We start from the raw sequence: 22,756 nt of genomic DNA on the forward strand, positions 1-22,756 counted from the left end.
TCTCCCCCGGTGCCCCCAGGCTTTTACCCCAAGCAGGGCTGAGGCAGGGATCTGGAGGCCCAGCAGAGGGACAGGGGAACAAACCAAATGTCCAGACCTCACCAAGCAGCTAGCTCTCTGTGGCCAGGGGAGGGGGCAGTTTAACTTGACCTTGAGGAACTCACCAGGAGGCAGAGGCACAGAGGTGAACTGGAGGGCAGGCCGGGGTTGGAGCAGGGGGAACAGCTGCTCAGAGACTTCATTTTTGGATGGGCCTGGCCAAGGCAGCCCTAGACCAAAGCCTGGCCACTCATCTAGAATGAGCAGAGGATAAGACTGAGGGTGGTGAGAGGTGTCAGGGCCAGCCCACACTCCCAGCCTGGCCGGGTCGGGGGCAGGGGTTGGCCAGGGGTCTTAAGGATGTGGTGCAGCCAGACGGTGGGCACTGCTGTCCCTCACTGAGGACAGGGCCTCTGACCTCTGCCCCTCCCCTGCTGTCTCTGCACCCCATCAGCCCCCTGTGGTTGTTCTCTGCAGGAGACTGTTCTCACCTCATAGGCATGTCCCCCCACAGCACCCTGAGTGCTAGAAACACTTATAGTTTGGTCTGAGGTTCCCGCTGTTAAGTGAGAACTGTTTGGATTTCATCCTGTGGTTTGGCTATGACAAGTCATCCATTTCACACTTGCCCGTTCATTTTCATTTTGCTCCCTTGTGGCTGAAATATACAAGGGGTTGCTACTGGAAGTCACAGTTTGCTTATAGAATCCCACATGGGTTCATGTGTTGACTGACAGCTCTTTCTGCTGAATAGCAATTAGCCCCCTGATTTCAGCCATTAAGTATGCATATAGGATGACACAGTTCGCAGAACATGTATTTAAGTGATGTCTGCTCTCCTGGGATTATTGCCATCAAAGGATGCTTGGTACCCTGATAAAGCACTAATCAGGTAGTCCCTCTTGGGCAGACATCAGTTAAGTAAATAGTGTGTTAGACTACAAGAAAAAAAGTGTTAACCCTGCTACATACTATCTGATAACATGCAGATGGGTTCATCGATTCAGTGAGTATATGCTTAGAAGGTGCCTGCTATGACCCAGTCCTGGGCAGGGCACTGGGACACTTTGGTAACAAGGTCCTGCCGCCAGCGTGCTCATGCCAGGAGCGTGGGTTTCCAACACTGTTCGCAGCCTCTACAAGTCAGGCATGATAGAATTTCTCACCCATCTCCAATGAGATGAGAAAAGCAAGATGATACAGTTTTCAAACAGCTAAACTTTTTCAATGGGAAGTACTGTCCTTGATCTTGAGATGGAGTCTCTATTTGGGTTGGCCAAAAAGTTCGTTTGGGTTTTCTGTTAAGATCTTATGGAAAAACCCAAACAAACTTTTTGGCCAACCCAAATACTTGTTCCAGTGTTAAACTGAATAGTAGTGACACGAAATGGTAGTTGGGATTTTGTGTTTTATTTAAACACTTTTACTTGGCAAACATAAGTTGCTCTGAAACATCTTTGGCCCATGACAGCCTGAAGTCTGGGCCCCTGGTTTGGGGCACCCGTCACTTTCCTAGTCTAGCTCATCAAAAGGCCTCTTCCCCTCCCAGGGTCCCCTGTGTTCCCACATGTGGTGCTGGACATCCCTCCTTCCTAGGGTCATCAGCCCACATCTCAGGCTCAGCCTCTGCCACACTGGACTCCAGCTCCCTTCACAGACTCTGGCCAAAACAGCAGCAGCCACTGTCACATTCACATGGTGACTCCAGGCCAGTGAAAATGTCCTCTGTGTAGCAACCTTTAAAATCTGGTCCTAAAGCCTCCAGAACAGTCATCCTCCAAATGGACTGATATCAGAATCTCAGGTTACAAATCTGTGGTTACAAATCCAGATTCCTGGGCCCCTCCTCGGCCATGCCAATTCAGCCCCTGTGCTGCAGCTTGCACGCCTCTGGTGATGGGGAGATCACCACCTGTCAGGAAATCCTCCCATCTTTGCCCAGCTCCAGATATTCAAGTGTGACTCCTCTGCTTTTTAATTAAGACATGATATGCATACAGTAAAGCTCTCTCAAGCCCTTTCCTGATCACTTCCCCCAGAAAGTAATTTTTCCTGTTTTTGATAAAAATGGAATCAAATAGTGGGTGCTCTTTTGTGCCTGGCTACTTTCCCTCAACATTGCGTCTGTGCAGTTGATCCATTTTGTGGCGCATACCTGAGATTTGCTCTTGTTCGTTGCTGTTTAGTATTCCATTGTGTGAACAGACCACATAATCAGTTTATCTCTTCTACTGGTGATTACCATTTGTTTCCAGTTTCCAGCTATTATGAATAAAGCTACTCTGCACGTTCTTGATCCTGTCTCTTGATGGACAGAGCACTCATTTCTCTTGGGCGTGTACCTAGGAGTGGAATTGCTGGGTTATAGTGTAGGCAGTGTTCAGCTGTAGTAGATGCTGCCAAACGGTTTTCCAAAGTGATCGTGCCATTTTATGGCCCCGTCAGCAGTGCATGAGGGTTCCAGTTGCTCCGCACATCACCACCTTGGTTTATCTCAGTCTTTTTAACTTTAACCATTCAGGTGGGTAGGTGGTAGGTAGTACCTCATTGTGCTATTAATTTGCTTTGCCCTGATGAGTAATGAGAAACACAATATCGTTTCCTGTGCTTATTGGCCATTTGGATATTCTCGTTTGTGAAATACCCCTTCAAGTCTTTTGCTAATTTGAGGGAGGGGGACGTTTGTCTTTTGTATATTGATTTATAGAAGTTTTAAAATATATTCTGTATATGAGGCCATTGTTGGGTATATGTTTTGAGACGACTTTCTCCCACTCTGTGGCTTGCCTTTTAACTCTCTGAATGGTTTTTTGGTGAACTGAAGTTCCTAATTTTAATGAAGTCCAGTTAATCAATCTTTTCTTTAATGGTTAGTATCTTTTCTATTCTGGCTAAGAAATCTCAGGCAACCCCAAGTCTGGACATGCTGATTGGTGCTAGTAGCCAAGGGTGGTGGCTAAGAGTTCAGTTTCTGGAGCCTGAAGATCTGTGTTTGAACCTCAGTCCTGCCACTTTTCGGAGCCTCGTTTTCCCCATCTGTAAAATGGGCTAACACACACACTGTGGTTGGTTCACATTCACAGTGGTTGTTTTCACTGTTGAGAGCCTTATCTGGACTCTTCTGGGATTCAAACAGTCACCTTAGAGGATATTTTGGTCCGTTGCTTCCCAGACCCTGGCCACTGTGTCCCACTCCCCCCGGGCAGTTGGCAGAAACACCAGTCTTGAGCCACTCAGCCCCCAGGCCGATTGTCAGGTCTGGGTGGGTCCCTACCTCCAGGGGCTTTTAGGGCCCTGCCAGCGTGGGAACTTCCAGTCTGTCCCAGCCCTCTCATTTGACAGAGGAGGGGACAGGAAGAGAGGGCAAGGGGGCTGCCCAGGATCCTGGTGAGGCTGAGGCCAGGCCTCTCCCCAGCCCTCACCCTCCCCACCTCTCCCTCCTGTGCTGCCCCTGCACAGAGGATAAGCACCCATCCTTTTGCTGTGTTTCAGTGGGGACACCATACTACATGTCACCAGAGAGGATCCATGAGAACGGCTACAACTTCAAGTCTGACATCTGGTCTCTGGGCTGTTTGCTGTACGAGGTGAGTGTCTGGCCTGCAGCTCAGTGGCATTTGGTGGGGGCGTGCATGGTGGGCACCCAGCTGAGGCAGGCCTGGTACCATCTGGGTCCTGTCCTTCACCCCACTCGGTCCAACGTCTGCCTGATTAGCAGCGTCAGGCTGGAAGAGGTTAGAGGGGCGGTCACTTGCAGGCTAGGTGCCACTCACCCTTGGGATGCTCAGATCTGGGAAGGGAGATGAACTAGAACCAGACGGAGAGTCCAGTGTCTGCTTGCTGATGGAAGGAGCACAGGCAGGGGGATCTGGCTGCCCCGGTTTCCCTGGTAACCAGGGTGGTCCTGTTCACTATTTGGCATTTATCCATGGATCAGGCCCCATGCCTCTGAAATGCTCCCCAATGAGGGGTGGTCACGTTCTTCCAAGCTCAGCAACGTGGGTCTCACTAGAGACCACCACTGTCTCCCCTGGGCTGTGAGATGGAGCCACCAGATGGCCGTTTCCAGATCTGGTGGCCACCCTGGACGGAGGGACAGGAATATTTCTGAGTCTTGGTAGGCTCAGACATGAGACAACATGAACTCGTAAAGCCCCCATCCATTTTGGCCAGCCACCGGGGACCCTGGATAACCGGGGGTCTAGGGAGCACAAGCCACACTTGGCCATGAAGCTGTTGCAGCTGCGGGTGAGAGGCGGGGAAGCCTGAGCCCTCTAGTATCTCCAAGTTGGCGGCCACACCCTCCCACCGCCCTGGCCCACCCCGTGCTGGGCGGGATTCCATTGGTCTCCTCATCTGTAAAATGGGAATAGTAGCTGTCCTGCATTGTCATAGGCCAGATGAATGAAATAACAGTTATGAAAGACTTTGGGACCCCCTAGGGCTGTGAGACACCAAGCATGGTTTGGGTTTAAAGTTGGAACCTTGATTATTTTTCTGCTCTCCCTGGGGTGGACTTGAGCACCCCTGGAATCTGGCTTGGAGCTGATAAACTGAAGAGTCTCCTAGGGCAGCGATGCACGGGATAATGTTGCGGGACCACTAGGAGTGTCTTGGAGTTGCAGAGACTGACTTCTTTGCTTCCTTGGGAGTATCGACGGCGGGAGCTGGCCTCATGGCCCGTGGGTGTAAACTTCGGGGCTCAGCCGCCCACTGCTGATGGACAGGGGCCGGGGCAGCTATGCGGTCGGGGTCTCTTGGCACTGGGATTCCCCGCTCCCTGCATTACAGACGGAGACCATGAAATCAGAACTCTGATCCCTCTGCAAGGTTTACACTTCACAGCATCTTTCTTTGTAAGCCAGTGGCCTCCTATTAATAGCAGACATTTCATTTTAAAAGAGTGGCCTTGTGGGTAAAGATGAAGCCAATTGGAGATGTGGCCCTTGTGGCGTACCTGAGCCCCCTTCTTCTGGAGGTCCGTAGTGTGGGCGCTCCACAGAGTCATCTTGAAGGTTTATGGGTGAGTCAGGCCCTGGCAGTCAGAGGTGGGGAGCAGACCGTGCTTTCTGGGACTCACAGGGGCGTCTGTTGTAGGAGGACTTCTTTTAATGAGCACCAAACGGGAGCAGCTGCATCCAGGCGGTGCCCCCAGTGGGGCCGCAGTGGATGAGGGTGCAGAGTGGCTTCTGGCCCCTGGGGATGAGGAGGGCAAAGCTGTGAATCCTTCCCTCGTGGGGAGCACGCAGCTCCCATAGCTGTGGTAGTTTGGGTGGGAGAGAGGCGGGGCCTGGTGTGGCCCAGACCTCGGTCAGAAGGACCAACCCGAGGTCAGAGCTCAGCACCCGCTCACCCCCTGAAGGCCCTGGAGCTCCAGGAGCTTCAGTTGCCCAAGTGTAATGGGAGTCACACCTGCCTTATGAGGTGTGGACGGCACCTGGCTCAGACGGCCCTCCGGCAGTGCGGGGCAGGTCTTTGCAGCGCTCTTACTGCCCACCTCGCTGCCCAAGAGCCCCCTGAGCTGGTGCCGGCGAGCAGCTGGCCACATTTCCCTTTCCGCTTTGGCCAGCGGGGAGCCAAAGTCCAGCGGTTGTCTGTCCCCTCGGAGACTCGGCTTTGTCCTCCTGCCCTCATGGATACTGTCCCTAGTCCAGGGTTCTTTACTCTTCCATTCTGCGTTCAGGATTTCTGTAAGCCACTTCCTGCCTCTGTGAATCGTGTGAGTCTTCAAACGTAGACAAACAGTAGACGAGGGTGTGACTGGGCCCTGCTCCTGTGCTCAGGGCTCCCGAGCTGGTGGCACCAGCTCCCTAGAGGCAGACTGCAGTCCTGAGTCCCTGCCTTGGGCGCCTAAACACACTTCTAAAGAGGCAGCGTCTGTTAGCGGTGCCCCAGCCTGGAGGTGCCGGTTTATTTCATCACTGAGGCTCGCAGCCAGGGAGGGGCGTGTCAGCAGTAGCAAGTCAATGAAATCAGTCAAGTCCTATGTCCGCGGGGACAGCTGACCTGAACCCAGTGGCCCTGGGCCTCCCACAGAAGAGGGCTGGCGTGGCAGCCCCTCTAAGGGCAAAAGGCGGTGGGGGCCCTTCCCCAGGCTGCCACCCCCGAGCCCTGTGGGAAGACAGAACCAGACGTTTTCCCAGCAGACAGGAAGGGCCGTGGTAATTGGGAGGCAACGACCCCCAGGCACGACCAGAGCCCCCGCTGCACAGCCTGTGATGCGTCCTGAGGGCGCCAGCTGTAGATCTGCGACAGGCTCCCCACCTCACCCGCACACCCAGATCACATCCGAGGATTCTGGGCAGAGCCAGGGGAACACACCTGGGCCAGGGCGGCAGGTGACAGCACAGAGCCAGAGAAAACCTGCCCACAGTGGGGACAGGCCTGCCCTTTCCCACAAGCCCCGGTGAGGGCTGGAAGTCTCAGGAGCCCCCTGGGTTAGGTTCCTACGGCTGCTGTAACAAATTACCGATTGGCTTCATACAACATAAAATTATTCTCTTACGTTCTGGAAGCCAGAAGTCCAAAATCGATTTCAGTGGACTAAAGGCAAGGAAAAGGAAAAGACCACCCACATGCCTTGGCTTGTGGCCTCTTCCTCATATCACTTAAGTCAACACACCTCCTTCTCCTGTACTCAAAAATATCCCTCTGCTCCTTCTTATAAAGATACTGTGATTACACTTAGGGCCCACCTGGATCACCTGGGACACTCCCCCGATCCGGGGATCCTTAATTTCATCACATCTGCCAAATTTATTTTGCCATATAAGGCAACGCATTCGCAGGCTCCAAGGATTAGGACATGAACATCTTTGGGGGCCTTTATTAAGCCCACCACACCCCCTTCCACCTGGGCGTCCAGATGTCCACTGAGGACCTCCCGAGGTCACCTTAATATGCTGATGTTGACCCGTGGCTAGTGAGGAGCCGCCACAAAGCACGATACCTGGCCTGAGCTCCTCAGGGTGGGTGCCAAGTGGGATCTGTCTTGAAGAGGTCAGCATAGGAGAAACGGGCCAGACAGCTCAGCCTCCGGGAGCAGCACTGCCCTGGACACTGTAGTGAATCACAAGAATCACACCAGGCCAGTCCCAGCTTTGCTGTAAGGGAGAAAGCGGGCTCAGAGATGCGGAGAGACCTCCCAGGGTCACACAGCAAGGAAGTGACCTAGATGGGCACTGGTACCCAGGTTGTCGATGCCTGCCCTCCAGTGAGCAGGAGCCAGGAAGGGACCAGTGGTCCTTGTGGAGCCAGGGCCTCTCCCCTTCTCTCCAGCCACCAGGGAAGGCGTGACTGGTGGAGAAAGATGCAGGGCCTCTGCTCAGAGCCCCTTTGAGGGGAAGGCCCGGTTGTGAGGATCCCCCAGCAACTTCAGTGGCCCCTCCAGGAGCTCCCAGCAGGGATGCCCAAGCTTGGCCTGTTGGAAGACCTGGCGCTTTATTTTCATTACCTGGCACACCCCGTGGAGGCACTCAGCAGGCTGCCTGGGCTCTGCAGGATTTATTTATTTTTCTATGGGAGCTCAGCTCTGAGCACAGAGATGAAGGAATCAGGATCCTCAGTGGGGGGCCTTCTTACAGCAGCCTCAGCCTGAGGAGGCTGAGACCAGCAAGAAGGTGGGCCAGGGGACAGGTGCAGCCATGCCTTGTATGGAATCCTGCTTTGGAATTCTGGCTTGAGCCAGAGAATGGTCTGGATTCCCCCTACCTCGTGGGGAAACAGGGCTGCAGACTGCTTGGCAACTAACCTCTGGGTTCAACCTTCACTCCTGGAAGGGCTCGGGAGATACTGGTGATGAGATGGATGTCCGAGGCCCTGACAGGGCCAGAGTCAAAGGCAGTCGCTATCCACTCTGAGTCAGAATCCCCTTCTTCTGACATCTTAAGTCACACACCAGTTTCCCTGAGCCCTCCCAGCGGGGGCAAGTGGCCACACTCTCCCATTTCCCCGGCTATGTGTCATCCCAGTAACGCCAGGCAGGAAAAGTTCTGCATTTGAGGAGCAGCGCTGAGAGCCGTGGCTTTGGCAGTTCTAACGAGGCCCCAAACAGCAATTCCTCCTCTGCTTCAACCAGTCAGAGGTGGGTGGTCGCCGCTACGAGGAGATCTCGCCATCCGGGGTAACCGTTCTAATCCCAGTGTCTCAAGCAGCCCCAGAGGTTCCTTCACAGCCCAGTGCTCTGATCTGGGTGGAAGGCCCGTGGCCGGCAGCTGGAGGGCAGCAGGCAGGGACGCTGCTTCCCCTAGAATCTGCATTTATGGATGCAGAAGCCACTGGGAGCCAGAGAGGCAGAGAGGGCTCCTCTGGCATAGCTCGCTGCTGACCCTGTTCAGAAAGCTTTTCTGAAACAGTGTGGGGAAGGTGCCAGGAAGGATGGAGAGATTCTCTGAAGGGAACAGCAGATACGGGGCTCATGCCTCGCCATTCTGGGGCTCTTCTGGAGTCCCACACAGCAAGTTTTGTGCAAATCAGATCAGGCTGGCTTGTCGAAAGGATCACCCAGTCCCTCTCCCAGGTCAGACACGTGAAAAACCAGAGCCTGTGTTAGTGGGGCCGACATCCTTTCTACTCTGAACAGACACGCCTTCCAGGAAAATCCATCTTAATCCTCCTGCCATGACTTGAAGGGCACCACATCACCCCGAATGACTGCCCTGGGAGCCTCAGCTGCTCTCTACTGTAGCAACAGATGTCCTTTTGAAACTGCCCAATTAACCCTTTGCACCCGAGGTTCTCATTTTAATTATTGGAAATACATCACCCAAGACGCCATTTTGCATGCTAGATGGTAAAGCCAGTTCAGTCAGGCTGCCTGAGCCCACAGGGGGCAGAGCCTCTGCATACTCATCCTGCCCCACCAAGTGCCAGGGCCTTCCTGCAGGGGTGGGTTTCACCGTCCAGGTGGGTTCCCGGCCCTCCTCAGAGGGGCCCAAGCCCCTGGTCAGGAGGAGGAGACACCCACGTGAAAGCACTCAGTCAGGGCCCAGGCACCTGGCCCCCCCCAAGTCTCCAGGCCACACTGCCTCTCCCAAGGCCATCTGGACGCCCAAGGGCACTGCCTGGGCTCTGCAGGCCCCTGTGCTCTTCTGGAGGAGAAGCCCTGCTCTTCCTCTTGGGATCACCTGACCTGTTCACAGGGGTGAACAGAGCGTGGGGCAGACCAGGAAACTAAAGCTGGTGGGCTACCACGGGTTCCCCCAGCCCGGAGACAGGGTTCGCCCACCCACCTCCCGGAGCCTGAAGGGGAGTGAGGATTCCTCAGGTGTCCCACAGGCCCCGGCTGTGGAGTCTGTGCCTAGTGGCCCTGGCAGCCCGGCTCCTTGAAGGGAACCAGGGCCAAACGGACAGGCGGGCACAATTACCCAACGGCACTTCATTAGCAGGTGTCGTCGGGCCGTCATTTGGAGGCAGGCAACAGTGAGCGGGAGTGACAGGCAGCTTGAATCCCATTGCGAAGTCATCAGCAGATGGGGCTGGCGGGCGCCGTGCTGGGCTGCCTCACGGGCAGCACGGCTCCTGTGTGCCCCTGTTGAAGACATCCCCCGCCGTGCTCTGAATGGTGGGGTGGGAAGTCCGGGTAGTTCCCTGACTGGGTGAGAACCCATTGGGGCCTCCACGGTCCCCCAGCAGAGGGCCTGCTTTCGAGGTGGAACCAGATGATGTCCACTCAGGTTGTGATGCCTCCTGTGCCAGCCAAGCCTCACCACAGCCCTGCAGGTGGAGCTGCGTCCATTTTAGATGAGGAAACCAGAGGCCAGGCGTGTGCCTGCTCACGGCTGGCCCTCAGGACTCAGCTGCCCCTTCTTTACTGACTTTACAGTTTTGTCAGTGAAACGTTTGTCCTGTTTAATTTGCTTATATAACAAGGATTGTGTAAAAACTGCCACTTTCTGTTGAACCCCAGCTTCCTCAGGACACAGGGGAGTCTGGCTGGGCAGCCGCTGCGGTGAGGACCCGGAAGCATCACACCCCCATCTGGAGCGGCCCCTTTTGCCCTGGACCTCAAGGCTGAAAACTCATCTCTCATCCCCCTCTCCTTGCAGATGGCAGCTCTTCAGAGCCCCTTCTATGGAGATAAAATGAACCTCTTCTCCCTCTGCCAGAAGATTGAGCAGTGTGACTACCCGCCTCTCCCCGGAGAACATTACTCTGAGAAGGTGAGTTTGCTGCCGCCAGGGCTGGGCCTGGTGAGCTCCAGGCGACCCGCAGGGCTCGAAGAGGGGCAGCTCCAAGATCCCAGGGCTGTGGGGCTGAGCTTGGGTTCACTTAACAGAGCCACAGAGAAGGAAGATTTCTGGGGAAGTGACTCAGAAGGGGAAACAAGCAGGCTGATTTTACCGGAGGTCTCAGGGACCAGTGTGGGCCCCCCCGACAGCAGGGCTGCAGGCCACCCACTGGCAGGAACCAGCAGGAGCTGCCCCGTCAGCACCCTCCTGCCCGTTTGGCTCCCAACCCAGCGCTCGAGTGGGAGGCTTGCTGCTGCGGGGCCCAGAGACAGGCTCCCGGCGTCCAGCAACAGGAGCCAGACGCAGGGGGTAGCAGGGCCTGGCCGGCCCCACACCACTGCTGGCGGCCCCTCCGCTCCCATGACAGGGAACCAAAGCAAGCAGCCTGGTCTCCTTGCCACCACAGACCTAGGTCAGACCCCTTGGCCTTTTATTTTCAATAGTTTACACTGAGCGCAGGACAGCCTGACAGGTCTGGCCGTCAGGCTGTGACAGGTGAGGCTGGGAGAGCATCATCTGCCTCAGTTCCCAGGCCTCACACTTTGCCTTCATGGATAAAAGCTGAGGCTGACATGACAGGCTTACAGCACAGCGTGCTCAAGAGTGTAAACAGGGCTTCCCTGGTGGCGCAGTGGTTGAGAGTCCGCCTGCCGATGCAGGGGACGCGGGTTCGTGCCCCGGTCCGGGAAGATCCCACATGCCGCGGAGCGGCTGGGCCCGTGAGCCATGGCCGCTGAGCCTGCGCGTCCGGAGCCTGTGCTCCGCAACGGGAGAGGCCACAGCAGTGACAGGCCCGCGTACCGCAAAAAAAAAAAAAAAAAAAAAAAAAGTGTAAACAGATGCATAGGTTTACACACTCCCCTCACCTTTCTTGGGCAAATCACTGAACTGAGTCTCAGTTTCCTCATCTGTAAAATGGGATAATCCTGGAATCTACTTTACTGGATTAAGGATTAAGGCAATGCATTTACAACCATCATCATCTGGCCGTAGCACAGGGCCTGGCTCAGAGTAAATGCTCAATATGGGTTATTTTTGTGCAAGGTCAATGCTAGTGTGTGTAATCGGGAGCCTGAGTCCTCCATGGGTCCACCCTGCAGGACCACAGGCCACTGCCTCACAATTATAACAGCTCACATTTATGATTTACTGTGTTGAATCCCCTCCTACCCCACCCCACTAATGCCATTTTACCAGGAAGGAAACTGAGATACAGACTGGTTAAGTAACTTGCCCAAGTCACGTAACTTGCTCATGGTGAAGGCAGGGTTTGACCCAGATGACCTGCACCTAGCCACTGCGCTATCCTGTTTCTTGAGGGCACCCGCCCCTCTTCTATAGCCAGTTGTCCAGCCAGAGTGAGGAGCCGTCCATGCTGCTCACTTCACAATCCTGGAAGCTCTGGAAGGAGCAGCCCTTGCCCACCAGGGCCCTGGGTCTGGGCCGGCCAAGCTGTAGCAACCAGGTGCCCCAGTGTGCACTAACCCTGTATCCCGGCAGGCCAGCTAGAAAGGTCATCAGCCACCTTTCTCCTGGCACCCTCTGCTCCCAGTGCCATGCCTGCGGCTCTGCGGACTCCCAGCAGCCAGAGTGAGGGTCAGGAGCGCAGATTCCTACAGAGTTCTTATGAGTACCTCTGGAGGAAGTACTTATGCTCCGGAGTGGAAGTTGGCAGGAAAGGAAAAACTAGTTAGAGCTCTTCGCCAAGTTAATAGTTGCATTTGGTTTTTCTTCCCCATCTTTCGTTAGAATTTGGAATTTTGTTTGTTGGAATTTGTTAAGAAGCTTGGAGCCATGCCACCTGGAGCAAATGACAACTTCTCTGTGCCTCAGTTTCCCCATCTATAAATGGGAACCATAACGTCTGCCTCATGGTTATGAAGCTGAAATGAACGAGTCCACATAAAGCCCTCAGCCCTCTTCCCTCCCAAGTCAGTCCTTCAGCATCCAGAGCTCCTACTCCCCAGAGCACCTGGCTTTCACTGGTTACGTGCAACTTCTGGGGGTGCTAATTCTTAGCACTGGAGCTCCTCGGCACACCTCACTTTTGAAGTTATATGTCCTCTTAGAAATGGAAATAAGACACTTTCTCTTCTGAACTTTACAAACATGCACTTATTGCCAACTGTGTGGTTTACAAATGAGCAATTCGGGCCACAGAGACTTTACCTTAATGTGGTTCTCTTGGGCACTTTAACCTGTCAGAGGCCAACCACAGCTACCTTCCCCTGAATACTGTAAGGTTCTGAAGTGTATGGTCTCATCGTGGGCAACCTCAGACTCCAGGAGTGTCCAAGCCGGCTGCAGGCACAGCTGCATCTGCCCAGGGGCTTCCGAGTGTTTATAAAGCAGTGAAATCCCCAGAAAGGCAGCAAGCAGTTTGGAGCATCTCCTGGGGGAGCAACCCCAGGCCCCTCGGCCTAGAACACCTCAGGAGTGAAACAGGGAGTGTGCACCGTAGCCCGGGCCTCCGCATGACCCTCGTGCCCACCCCAGACTTGCTGACCATGGCCGCAGAGTCCCCGCGAGCCCCCTTAGTCAGGATCTCCCCTCTCCCTGCTGCGGCCCTGGCCAGCCCCTCCAGCAGCAGGTGTTTAAATGAAAAAATGGCAGTGAGCCCAGTGATGCAAGTTAAGATGTAGGCTTTTTAAGGTCATTATTTTAATTACCATTAAAATAATTGGCGCTCCGGCTATCAGAAGAATGGAGGTGATCAGAGGATCAAGGTGCCCCTCCCCCACCCCGAGGCAGGAGCAGCCTTCAGTGTCTGTATAATTAAAAGCTCCGTCTTTCATGAGCACAATAAAGAGGCCAGGGGGTAGGCAGACTGCAGCTCTGCTGCATGTTAATACATTTATTATGATCAGTAAGCCCTTGCCTTGAGTTTTGTCCTCTGGTTTGGGCATCTGCCATGACTGACAGCAGACACACACACTGTACGCACGTATCTAGCCAGTCGTGTAGGCAGGTGAAAGTTCAAAATTATTTGGAGATACCACTCTCAGGATCTCCAGGCATGGCCTTTGGGGCCAGACAGGCCTGGTGCGGGTCCTGCTCTCCCCTGGTGACTGTGACTCCTCGCCCACCACTCACCTGTCTTGAGCGCCATTCCTCATCTTCTAGTTGCCCTGAGGGTTCATGAGTTAATGCAGAGCCTCGACAAGGCTGCTTACGAATAATACGTATCATTCTCTCCCTTGCAGTTACGAGAACTGGTCAGTATGTGCATCCACCCCGACCCCAACCAGAGACCCGACATCAGCTACGTGCACCAGGTTGCCAAACAGATGCACGTGTGGACTTCGAGCACCTGAGTGTGGATGCAGCGCGCCTTCTCAGAAGCCACACCGCTCTGCCTTACCTGAGTCTTCTCTCCAAAGTGGCCACCTGGTAGCCGAGACCAACTAAGACAAGAGGGTTCAGCAGGTTCCCCAAAGAGGGGCTGGGCTTTACAGCAGATGGTGAATACGGGGCTGCTGGGGGGAGGGGCACTGGTCACGTGCTACTGGTGGTCAAATTTGAAAGTCCTTTCTTTAAACTGTTGTGAACACTCTCAGCTGGGTTGTTAACAATGGTGGATGGTTCAGTGAGCCACTGAGGCACCTCTTATATCTGGATTGTAATGTGAATCTTTCGGATAATTCCTTCAGTGACCTGTCAAGGTTTGAACTAACAGGAGAATCCAGGAGACTGTGTGATTTGTAGTGAGCCTTTTAAAATGGTTAGTAGTAAGTTTGGTTTAGCTCTTAGAATCTTTTCAAACGATCAAGCTGTGTGCTTAATTTACTCCCTTGTAAGGGGGGAAAGTGGAAATAATTTTTTAAGTAGAGTGGAGATTTTCCTAATATTTTTATCTACGTTTATAACTTGATGAATGACGATGAGGCGAACCCAGCATCTGGTATAGAGGCAAATAGTATTTGAAAGCCATGAGTGTTTTCTGTGCAGCCCAGCTCAGCCATCCTCTCCTGAACACCTGCTAGTACTAGGCACCTCACCTGCTTGAATGCTGGCAGTTCATTTAATGATCAGTGTTAAGTGTTTTCCTCCATGAGAAGGAAGCACAGGATACGAAAAATATGCGGGCTTTGCCCTCAGGCTATTCTCTGTACAAGTTCTGGTTCTGCACCTTCCTAGCATGACCCTGGGCAAGTTTCTTAGCCTCTCTGAGCCTGTTGCCTCATCTGTAAAATGGGACTAATAACATCTACCTTCAGGGTTGCTGACAGAATCTGAAATAAAATATGTAAGTTACCTTACAGTACATTGTAGACGATCCAAAAATGGTAGCCACTCACCCCTTCACAAAGCTGAAGTCCATGGACCATGTAAGTCAAGAGTTAATGTACAACTGTATTATTTGCAGGAAACCAGAAATGTGTTCATTTATTTCTTGTTCCCAAATAGGATTAACTGTGAAGACTAATTTATAAATGTGAACTTAAGGAAAACTCAAGCTCTGAAGGAAATAGTTTGAATTTTGTTTTTACACTCAAGTTAATCCTCAAATGGTCTAAGTTGTCACCCACGACTTAGTGACAGTTCAGCCCTCCAGAAAGAGTACACGCCTGTCCGCTCCACTGGTGTCCTGATCAGGAGCTCTGACCAGGCCTCCCTGGGGATAAAGGATTTGGGCTGGGCCACTGCGCTGTTTCCACGTGTGAACTCTGTTCTACTGTAACACTGTCGGGTTTGAGAAATTTTCTTCAGATGCAGCCTCTGCTTTGTACTCATTCTCCATGGTTGAAATAAAATGGGTAAGTGGGGTTCCTTCTGTGAATGAGTACGATTCATGAGTAATTTTACAACAGCTTCACACCGCAGCACAACTTCTAGAGCCTCCTTTAAAAACACAATTTCTCAGGCCCCAGACATTCTAAGTAATCTGGGAATTTTTTTAAGCTCCCCAGACCATTTTGATAAATCGTCAGCCAAGTTGCTATCCTAAATAATTCCATTGTTCTCCCCACCCACTCCTGGCAGTTTAACGAGGGAGGCTGGCCCAAGAGTGGGCTCACTCTGGAAGACCATGGCACCGGGCCTCTTTCTCTTGTCCCCCCAGCCATGCTCGCTCTGGGGGACAGTCAGACACTCACCACTGAAAGTTTTTCTGATTGATTCCAGACAGATTTTTTGCAAATACTCTGCTTACGGCTCTCAGAATCCCTACTGTGTCTGTCTCCCTTGGCAGTATCAGCGTTGGACATAGATGAACTTGCTTTCTGCATGCCATCCGCTTTCGACACCATGAGAACAATTCTGCCTACTACTCGGACCCTCTGGAGGTATACAATTTCAACCATTCACCAGGCTTGAGTGTTTGTTTGAGAAACGATCATATCCTAATTATTACAGATAGTAAGGCTCAAAGCATTCTTTTGACTTCGTGAAACTGGCCAAACGAAGTGGAGTTCACCCAGGTTCATGCAGCTATAGCAAAGCAAAACTGTCCACCTACCTGCTTTTTCTTGGTACTCAGAACTGATCATCTCTATTTCTTTCCTACTTGGCTGTTGGGGTAAAAGGCTGTGCTGCACTCATCCTAAAAAAAACAAAAACAAAAACCTGGGACTACCCTAAACAAAAAGAAAGTTAGCACAAGGGCTGCGTGTAATAAATGTTCAACTGAAGAATCAGAGCAACCCAGTCTGACTTCCTGCAACAAATGAGGCCTCGTCTGTTTTTAGAAGGGTTAAACTGCTCTTACACCCACCTGAACGCAGAGTAGTATTCAGGGAGGGATTAACATCCTGAAGGGGAGGCCAGGTCGACGGGCCTTAGCAGCCCAAAAAACCACACAGCCCCGAGACTTCAGCCACTTAACTTGGTTTTCATTTTTAATGGGTTCATTCAGCAAACAAACACTGGCCGAATGTCTTACAGGGGGAGCCTCCATTGCCCCCAGTCTTCTAGAGCAATAACCGGACATCCACCAACACCATTCAAGAAGTGTCCATTGTTTGGACTGTTTCTTCCAGCACCTCAATTTCCAGAGCAGTGACTTTTTCAGTGAGGACTGCAGTGGTCCCTTTCTCACACCTGTACCGGCCAAACCTAATGAGAGAAAAACAAACACAGAGAGTTAGGATCCCCCAAGGGGCCTGATGGAGGGCCGGAGAGAGGGACAAGTATGCAGGCAGCAAGCAGGCCTGGACTGGAATCCTGGCTCGCCTGACTCCCAGTTCTGCGACCTTGGGAGGATTCAGCTCCCGCAAGGTTCACTTTCCTCGGCTCTCAAGTGCTACAAAATGGGGATACCTCGTAGACATGAGGCACATGAAAAGAGATAATACAGAGCACCTGGCACTAGGTGGACATTCAAATCTCCTTCCCCACCTCACCATCCCCAGAAGATGCTGGAAAGCATTTGGGCCTCTGCCTTCAAGCTTCAACCTCCCTAAAGTACCTTTCAGTAACCAGAAGGAAGCGAATCCTTTCATTAAGCTGCCATGGCCACTCTCTTGAAGTAACAAGAATGACATAACTGTTACCTTAAACACTTTAAAAATATTTGGAAGCATAAACAGTATAAAAATGACCCGCAGCCAGACTCTGGGCTTGTCACTTTTTTTTTTTTTGCGGTACGCGGGCCTGTCACTGCTGTGGCCTCTCCAGTTGCGGAGCACAGGCTCCGGACGCGCAGGCCCAGCGGCCATGGCTCACGGGCCCAACCGCTCCGCGGCATGTGGGATCCTCCCGGACCGGGGCACGAACCCACGTCCCCTGCATCGGCAGGCGGACTCTCAACCACTGCACACCACCAGGGAAGCCCTGGGCTTGTCACTTTTGACCACACTCTTGAGACTCAAGAAGGGAGAGTTAACTGTCCCCACAGGGACATGGTAGATCAGCACGAGGACACACCCAACACCACCCTTCTCAAGGTGAATCTGACAGGGGTTTCTCTGAGCACAAGGCAGTCTAGAAGATAAAAATCTCAACGGCCGATTTTACAGTGGGGCCAGGAATTACAACACTGGCAAGCAGCAGCACAAGTCCAGCTGTCTCTTATCTGTCCCCAGCTGGGACACTATTTCTGTCAGCCTGACATGGACTAAGAGGAGGCTGCTGGCTGTGCCACGACTACGCGCTCCCTGAAAAGCCAGCCTCTCAAATGGGAGCTTGTGCTCGAAGAGGGCGACACAACAGAGCTCTGTACAAAACCAGGAGTAGGCACAGCCAAGAAAAGCTGGCCTTTATTTCTGCGAAACCTTCCCACAGTCCCCACAAAGTTCTCTGAAAGGATCTGAGCAGCAGCACCTTTTTAAGATGTGCCCCGCCCCTCCCCTGCTGGTGTGAAGACGCTGTTCCTTCCCCCACACTGGATGGACCCGTGGCAGCTTGTGGCCTTGGAGCCAGAGCCCCATGTGACTTCTGTGCGCCTGACTCATCTGAACCACAACGTCTGTGGGAGGTCTGGACACAACAAGAGCCTCCTCACCATCCTGGCTTACAGCACCTATTTCAGCAGCACGAAGGGAGGGCTTCTACCTGAAGCAACAGTGGGTTGCAAAACAGGGCTGCAGAGGAGCCAATGGGAACTTGCAAGGCCAGGTCCAACACAGCCCCAGGCCTGAAAGGTTGCTTCCCTCCCCACCTAGGGCCCGAGAATTCCACGGGCTCATTAGCGATCACCTAGTCTAGCTCCATCATTTCCAAGACACGTGCCCAAAGTCACCACACCAGGCCATGACAGGTCCCCACCCCGAGCCAGAGCTCTTTGCTGCTGTGCTGCCCTACCCCATCGTGAACACGTCTTCACAATGCTGAGCGCACACTGCGGTGAATACCTGCTGGTTCTCAATGTCCTTGTGAATTACTCCTGACTTGGAGTTGAGTACACGTGGTGGGAGTTAAAGCACCATCGTGGCTGGTGATGTGCTTGCTCTCCTCCAGCGGAGCTTGGGGCTCAGTTTATAAATGCTGCTGTGTGCATTCAGATGAAGACGCTGGAGCAGAGCTCAGAAGCCACATTTTGAGCAGCTCAGCCTCCAGGAAGAGGTCAGGCAGCTGGACGGCCATACAGGACTGGTGATGAGCAGCTCACCTGCCACCAGGGCTGGACATCTTCCAGTTCCGCCAGCAAATCAACTATAAGCTCGCCCCTGACTCCGAGCTGGACTGCACCACGGAGAGCAGTGCCTGCTCGGCATATGCCATGGGCTAAATGGCACGGCTCCCTCCAGAGCAGGAAGCAACAGTTAGCTCCCAAGGCTAACTTTCAGAGACTCTTAACCAATGGTTGATAACCATCTAGGGAATGAAAACCACTCTGAGGAAAAGCTATGGGTCAGATGCCCTGGAGAATGTACCTTCTTACAGAATTTCATACGGAATTCTGAGGCATCTTTAAGAGACTAGAGAAAGGACAGCATGTGATTCAAAGCTCTCCCCGCAATCCCCAGTCTAGGAGTCTTTCCATCAACATTTTACAAATTGTATCACTTTTCTACACCTGACAGCAGCCCACAATCATAAAACAAATAATGATTCAAAGGTCTCTTGAATAAAGCTGGCTTGGGGACTCTGGCTTTACTTAACGTGGGTAAGAATCAAGAAAACCCTGTCCAGATGCCATGAATATAACAAGGGTGGCCACAGGAAGAATCTCCTTCACTTACCTGGTCCCCTTCTTATTAGGCACTGAGTACGGGCGGAGAAAATCCAGCTTGCTCTTGCTGATGACACAGAGATCAATGTTACTTCCAGACCCCAGGTCATTGAAGATGCCAGCTGCTATGGCTTCACTCACCAGTTTCTTGGCATCCTCCTCCTGAGAAAGAAAAGAGCAACAATAGTGTCCACAGTCAAATGGAGGGCCTGTTCTGATGTCCACAGAGTGCCTTCACAAGCAGTAAGAGAAAAGGAAGAGGAAAAAAAAAGAAAGCCAACCTGCGAGGCAGGCATTGTTTTCAGTGCCTGTTTTATAAATGAAGGAAAGGTCTCAAAGTACCTCAATATCTGCCCAAGGTTTATCAGCTGGTAAGTGAGAGACGCAGGCCTTTCAAGCTCCTTATGCACACACTCCCTCCTAAACAAACTGCAAACGTCAGACGCTCACCACATAACTGAGAACTGTGGGCTGACAGGGCAATTTATCATCTAAAACAGGGGTTGGGAAACTTTTAACAAAGGGCCAGGTAGTAAATATTTTAGACTTTGTAGATACACAGTCTCCGTCATAACTACTCAACTCAGTCATGGTAGCACAAAACAGCCACAGACAATATGCAAACAAGTGGGCGTGGCTTGTACCAATAAAACTTTGTAAAACAAAAATGGGCGCTGGGCTGGATTTGGCCCATGGGGTGTAGTTTGCAGGCCCCTGATCAAAAATGTCCAAAAATGGCTGGAATCTGCTTCCTGGTAACATAATGAAGAAAGTCAGTATCATGGGGAAAAAAACTAACACCAAAACACAGCCCTGGGGAAATGTCGGCAGAGCCAAGGGTGGGACCTCTTGCCCAAAAGAATCTATCCCCTCCCACTAATGAGTCTGCATGTTCACTGAAGTGATTCCTTTCTTTGAATCACTCTCTTACTTTTCCTTTAAGAGCAAGTCTAAGTCTCCAACAATTACTGGTGGAAAAGTAGATTAATCTATTTCTTACCAAGAAGCATCAGACTCAGGTTAACTACAGTGCAGTGTAATAAGGGCTAACGGATAACTGAGAAGAAGCTGTGAGAACACTGGCTGGGGTCCGTAAAGCTTCAGGGAGGGCTGAAGGACAGGTTGCACACCAGGCACTCAGAAAACAGGGCAGTGAAACAGAAGGCAGGCGCCAGAGGCAGCAGGGCAGGACCTGGGGAACACCAAGTTCAAGCTCTCTATGTAACAAGGACAAAAAATGAACCAATCTCCCAAAGAAGAGACTTTAACTTGAGCTGTAGCCCACTTTCCCCGTACACCAGGACATGAGAGTCCATAAACATGCAAGCTGAAGTAAAGAGCTCATCCAAGTAACATCCTTGGAGAAACACGGATGCCCTGCCCAAAATTCCAGCCTGAGATCAAAGAGCAGGTCCACTGTCTTCAAGCCCTGAGAAGATGGGAGAGAGCTCTCAGAGCTCCTGCTCCTCTGCCGGCCCTAAGCCAGTAAGTGGGATTCCAGTGACATGAGCGCCCTCTTCAGACTCAGAGAAGGATAGAGAAGGCCCTGTTGGAAATGGGATCCTCAGCAACCCAGCAGCAGGGGCTGGGGGGGTTATTCTGACCTTTATCCCACCAGGTTTTTCCACTTCCTGAGTGGCACCTATGTGGGGTCAACGGAACCAGTTATTCTCTTGTGCACATACAGCCCCACAGAGTTCATTCAAACATGATCCTCTAATCAGAAGTTCTCTCCTGGGATTCCCAAGCCTAAGGAGGCCAAAAGCCTTACCAGAACCAGTGAAGGTGGTAGCAAATAAAGCACCTTAGAGCAGGAGATGGCCGCTGCCGCTGCTGCTGCTACCACAGAGACGGCAAAAACCAACCACTAACTTAACAAATGCCAAACCATTCCAACTTGCGCCTGTTAATAAATAACCCGTGGGGCGGGGTTGGCGGGGGCGTCCTGTGTATCAGAGCATCGTGCTTATACCTCTGCTCCTGACCTACATCTCCTCTTCTCTTCTCTGCTGTTTTATTATTTTGCTTTGTCATCACTGCTGCTGATGCCTTGAGCCAGCCAATAGTACCAAGTGGATGTCACAAATGCTACTGGCAGCACTGAGTACTGCACATTTAAATTTCCCAAATTATTTTATATTTGGGGATGGAGATGGGGGAAGACTTACAAGAAACTGAAATATACACATTATATTAGGCGTGCATACCTGACATCAATCCATTACAATCCACTGATACCAGGATGCTGACAATGCTGAGATTACAGGTGAATCTTCCTCTATTTTGCAAATATTCTTTAATGTGAGTAGATAAACTTATAAAACTTAAAAATGTGTAAAATATATTACATATAGCCTGAGTTACTCATAAAATTATCATGTGTGCTATTATTTAAGTGTACTGCTTTTAAAAATTGGAGAAGGGGCTTCCCTGGTGGCTCAGTGGTTGAGAATCTGCCTGCCAATGCAGGGGACACGGGTTCGAGCCCTGGTCTGGGAAGATCCCACATGCCGTGGAGCAACTGGGCCCGTGAGCCACAATTACTGAGCCTGTGTGTCTGGAGCCTGTGCTCCGCAACAAGAGAGGCTGCGATAGTGAGAGGCCCGCGCGCCGCGATGAAGAGTGGCTCCCGCTTGCCACAACTAGAGAAAGCCCTCGCACAGAAACGAAGACCCAACACAGCCATAAATAATAAATTTAATAATAATAAAATAAAAATAAATAAAAATTGGAGAAATATACCGTTTAAATTCCTCCCACCCCCCACCCCCAATTCCAGGGAATATAATTCATTAAGGAAGGCAATATCACAAGTCTCTGATTTTCTTTCCCCAGTCCTACCCACCTCTCATACACACAGGACTGAAGATGTTATGAAATGGAATAAAGCTTACATTTTATTAAGCACCTACTATAATGTGCCAAATACTGAGTTAGGCACTTTGATGATCATCATCATTTTTACCCCTGCCCTTGACCATCTTCTGAGGTTGGTACTGTCAAAAACTAAGGCTGAGAGAGTGTCAATGACTTGCCCAAGGTCACATAGCTAATAAATAGCTAAAACAGGCCCACTGGGCTCCAGAGCCAGAATGCCACAGCACCACACCAGCTCATAAGTAATCTGTCTCAGCTCTGAGCTGCGGGCTCCTGAGCAAGTTGGGGACAGTGGACAGCAGTCCCTTGATTCAGGGTGTCATTCCCCCATCAGCAAGGATCTTCAGAACCTGAGCAAGTTTAAGAGAAAGATGGTGGTTGCCAACTTCTCTTTGAGCCAGCTAGCAGTCCCTCTGATGGTCATTTCCATGGCAGGGGGAAGCACTGTTTCCCAAACTGCCCACAGACCACCACTTAAACATTTCTACAATGTGATATGGCAGAAATCAATATTAAGATCCAAAGTCTTATTTCACATATTCCTCACCTCCACCAAAAACCCTCAAAAAGCAGAGTGAAAATTACCAAGGCTCTCTTGTCTGCCCATTACTTACATAGTTAATGTCTTCAACAAATATTTACAGACACCTACTATGTGCCAGGAATTGTATCATATGACAAATATGGTCTTTTACCACAGTATTTCCATACCCAGAATTCTAGACACATATGCAAATATGCTACTGGGCATATTCATACTGTGTTTTCTTTATAGTGAATTTCATAATTAAACAAGTCTTGTCTTTAACACGTGCTACAAAATATTTAGGAAAACTACTGAGAAAAACCATAAACTAAAAGCAAGAGGTGGGGAAAACACATTTTTATCTGTCTCTGGCTTACAATAAATGCAGAAGCATTGTTTCTTCCTTTAGGATTCATTCTTCATGAGGAAATTGCATCTCCCTTTTCTGGAAGAGGCAAAGTGACCTAATAAGTT

The 22,756-nt window shown here is 51.5% G+C and overlaps 2 protein-coding genes across 3 annotated transcripts in view; one reads left to right on the forward strand and one right to left on the reverse strand.

Annotated features, from left to right (window-relative positions):
- NEK6 (NIMA related kinase 6) overlaps positions 1-15,042 on the forward strand; it is an 85,547-nt gene extending 70,505 nt beyond the window's left edge. For both annotated transcript variants that reach the window (XM_022578768.3, XM_089913735.1), the window contains exons 8-10: positions 3,532-3,626; positions 10,086-10,199; positions 13,472-15,042. In XM_022578768.3, the coding sequence (XP_022434476.1) occupies positions 3,532-3,626; positions 10,086-10,199; positions 13,472-13,582 (320 nt within the window). In that variant the 3' untranslated portion in view covers positions 13,583-15,042. The remainder of the gene's footprint in view (positions 1-3,531; positions 3,627-10,085; positions 10,200-13,471) is intronic.
- A 1,036-nt stretch (positions 15,043-16,078) lies between these two features.
- The window catches only part of PSMB7 (proteasome 20S subunit beta 7), a 58,562-nt gene continuing 51,884 nt past the window's right edge, over positions 16,079-22,756 (reverse strand). Inside the window, exons 7-8 of the mRNA XM_022578769.2 lie at positions 18,890-19,041; positions 16,079-16,322 (exon numbers count right to left, since the gene is read on the reverse strand). Of these exons, the coding sequence (XP_022434477.1) occupies positions 16,211-16,322; positions 18,890-19,041 (264 nt within the window). The 3' untranslated portion in view covers positions 16,079-16,210. The remainder of the gene's footprint in view (positions 16,323-18,889; positions 19,042-22,756) is intronic.

This window comes from Delphinapterus leucas, chromosome 6 (assembly GCF_059928025.1).
Source record: "Delphinapterus leucas isolate spDelLeu-1000000601 "Yukka" chromosome 6, BTC_Dleu_Yukka2, whole genome shotgun sequence".
NCBI classification, from domain to species: domain Eukaryota; kingdom Metazoa; phylum Chordata; class Mammalia; order Artiodactyla; family Monodontidae; genus Delphinapterus; species Delphinapterus leucas.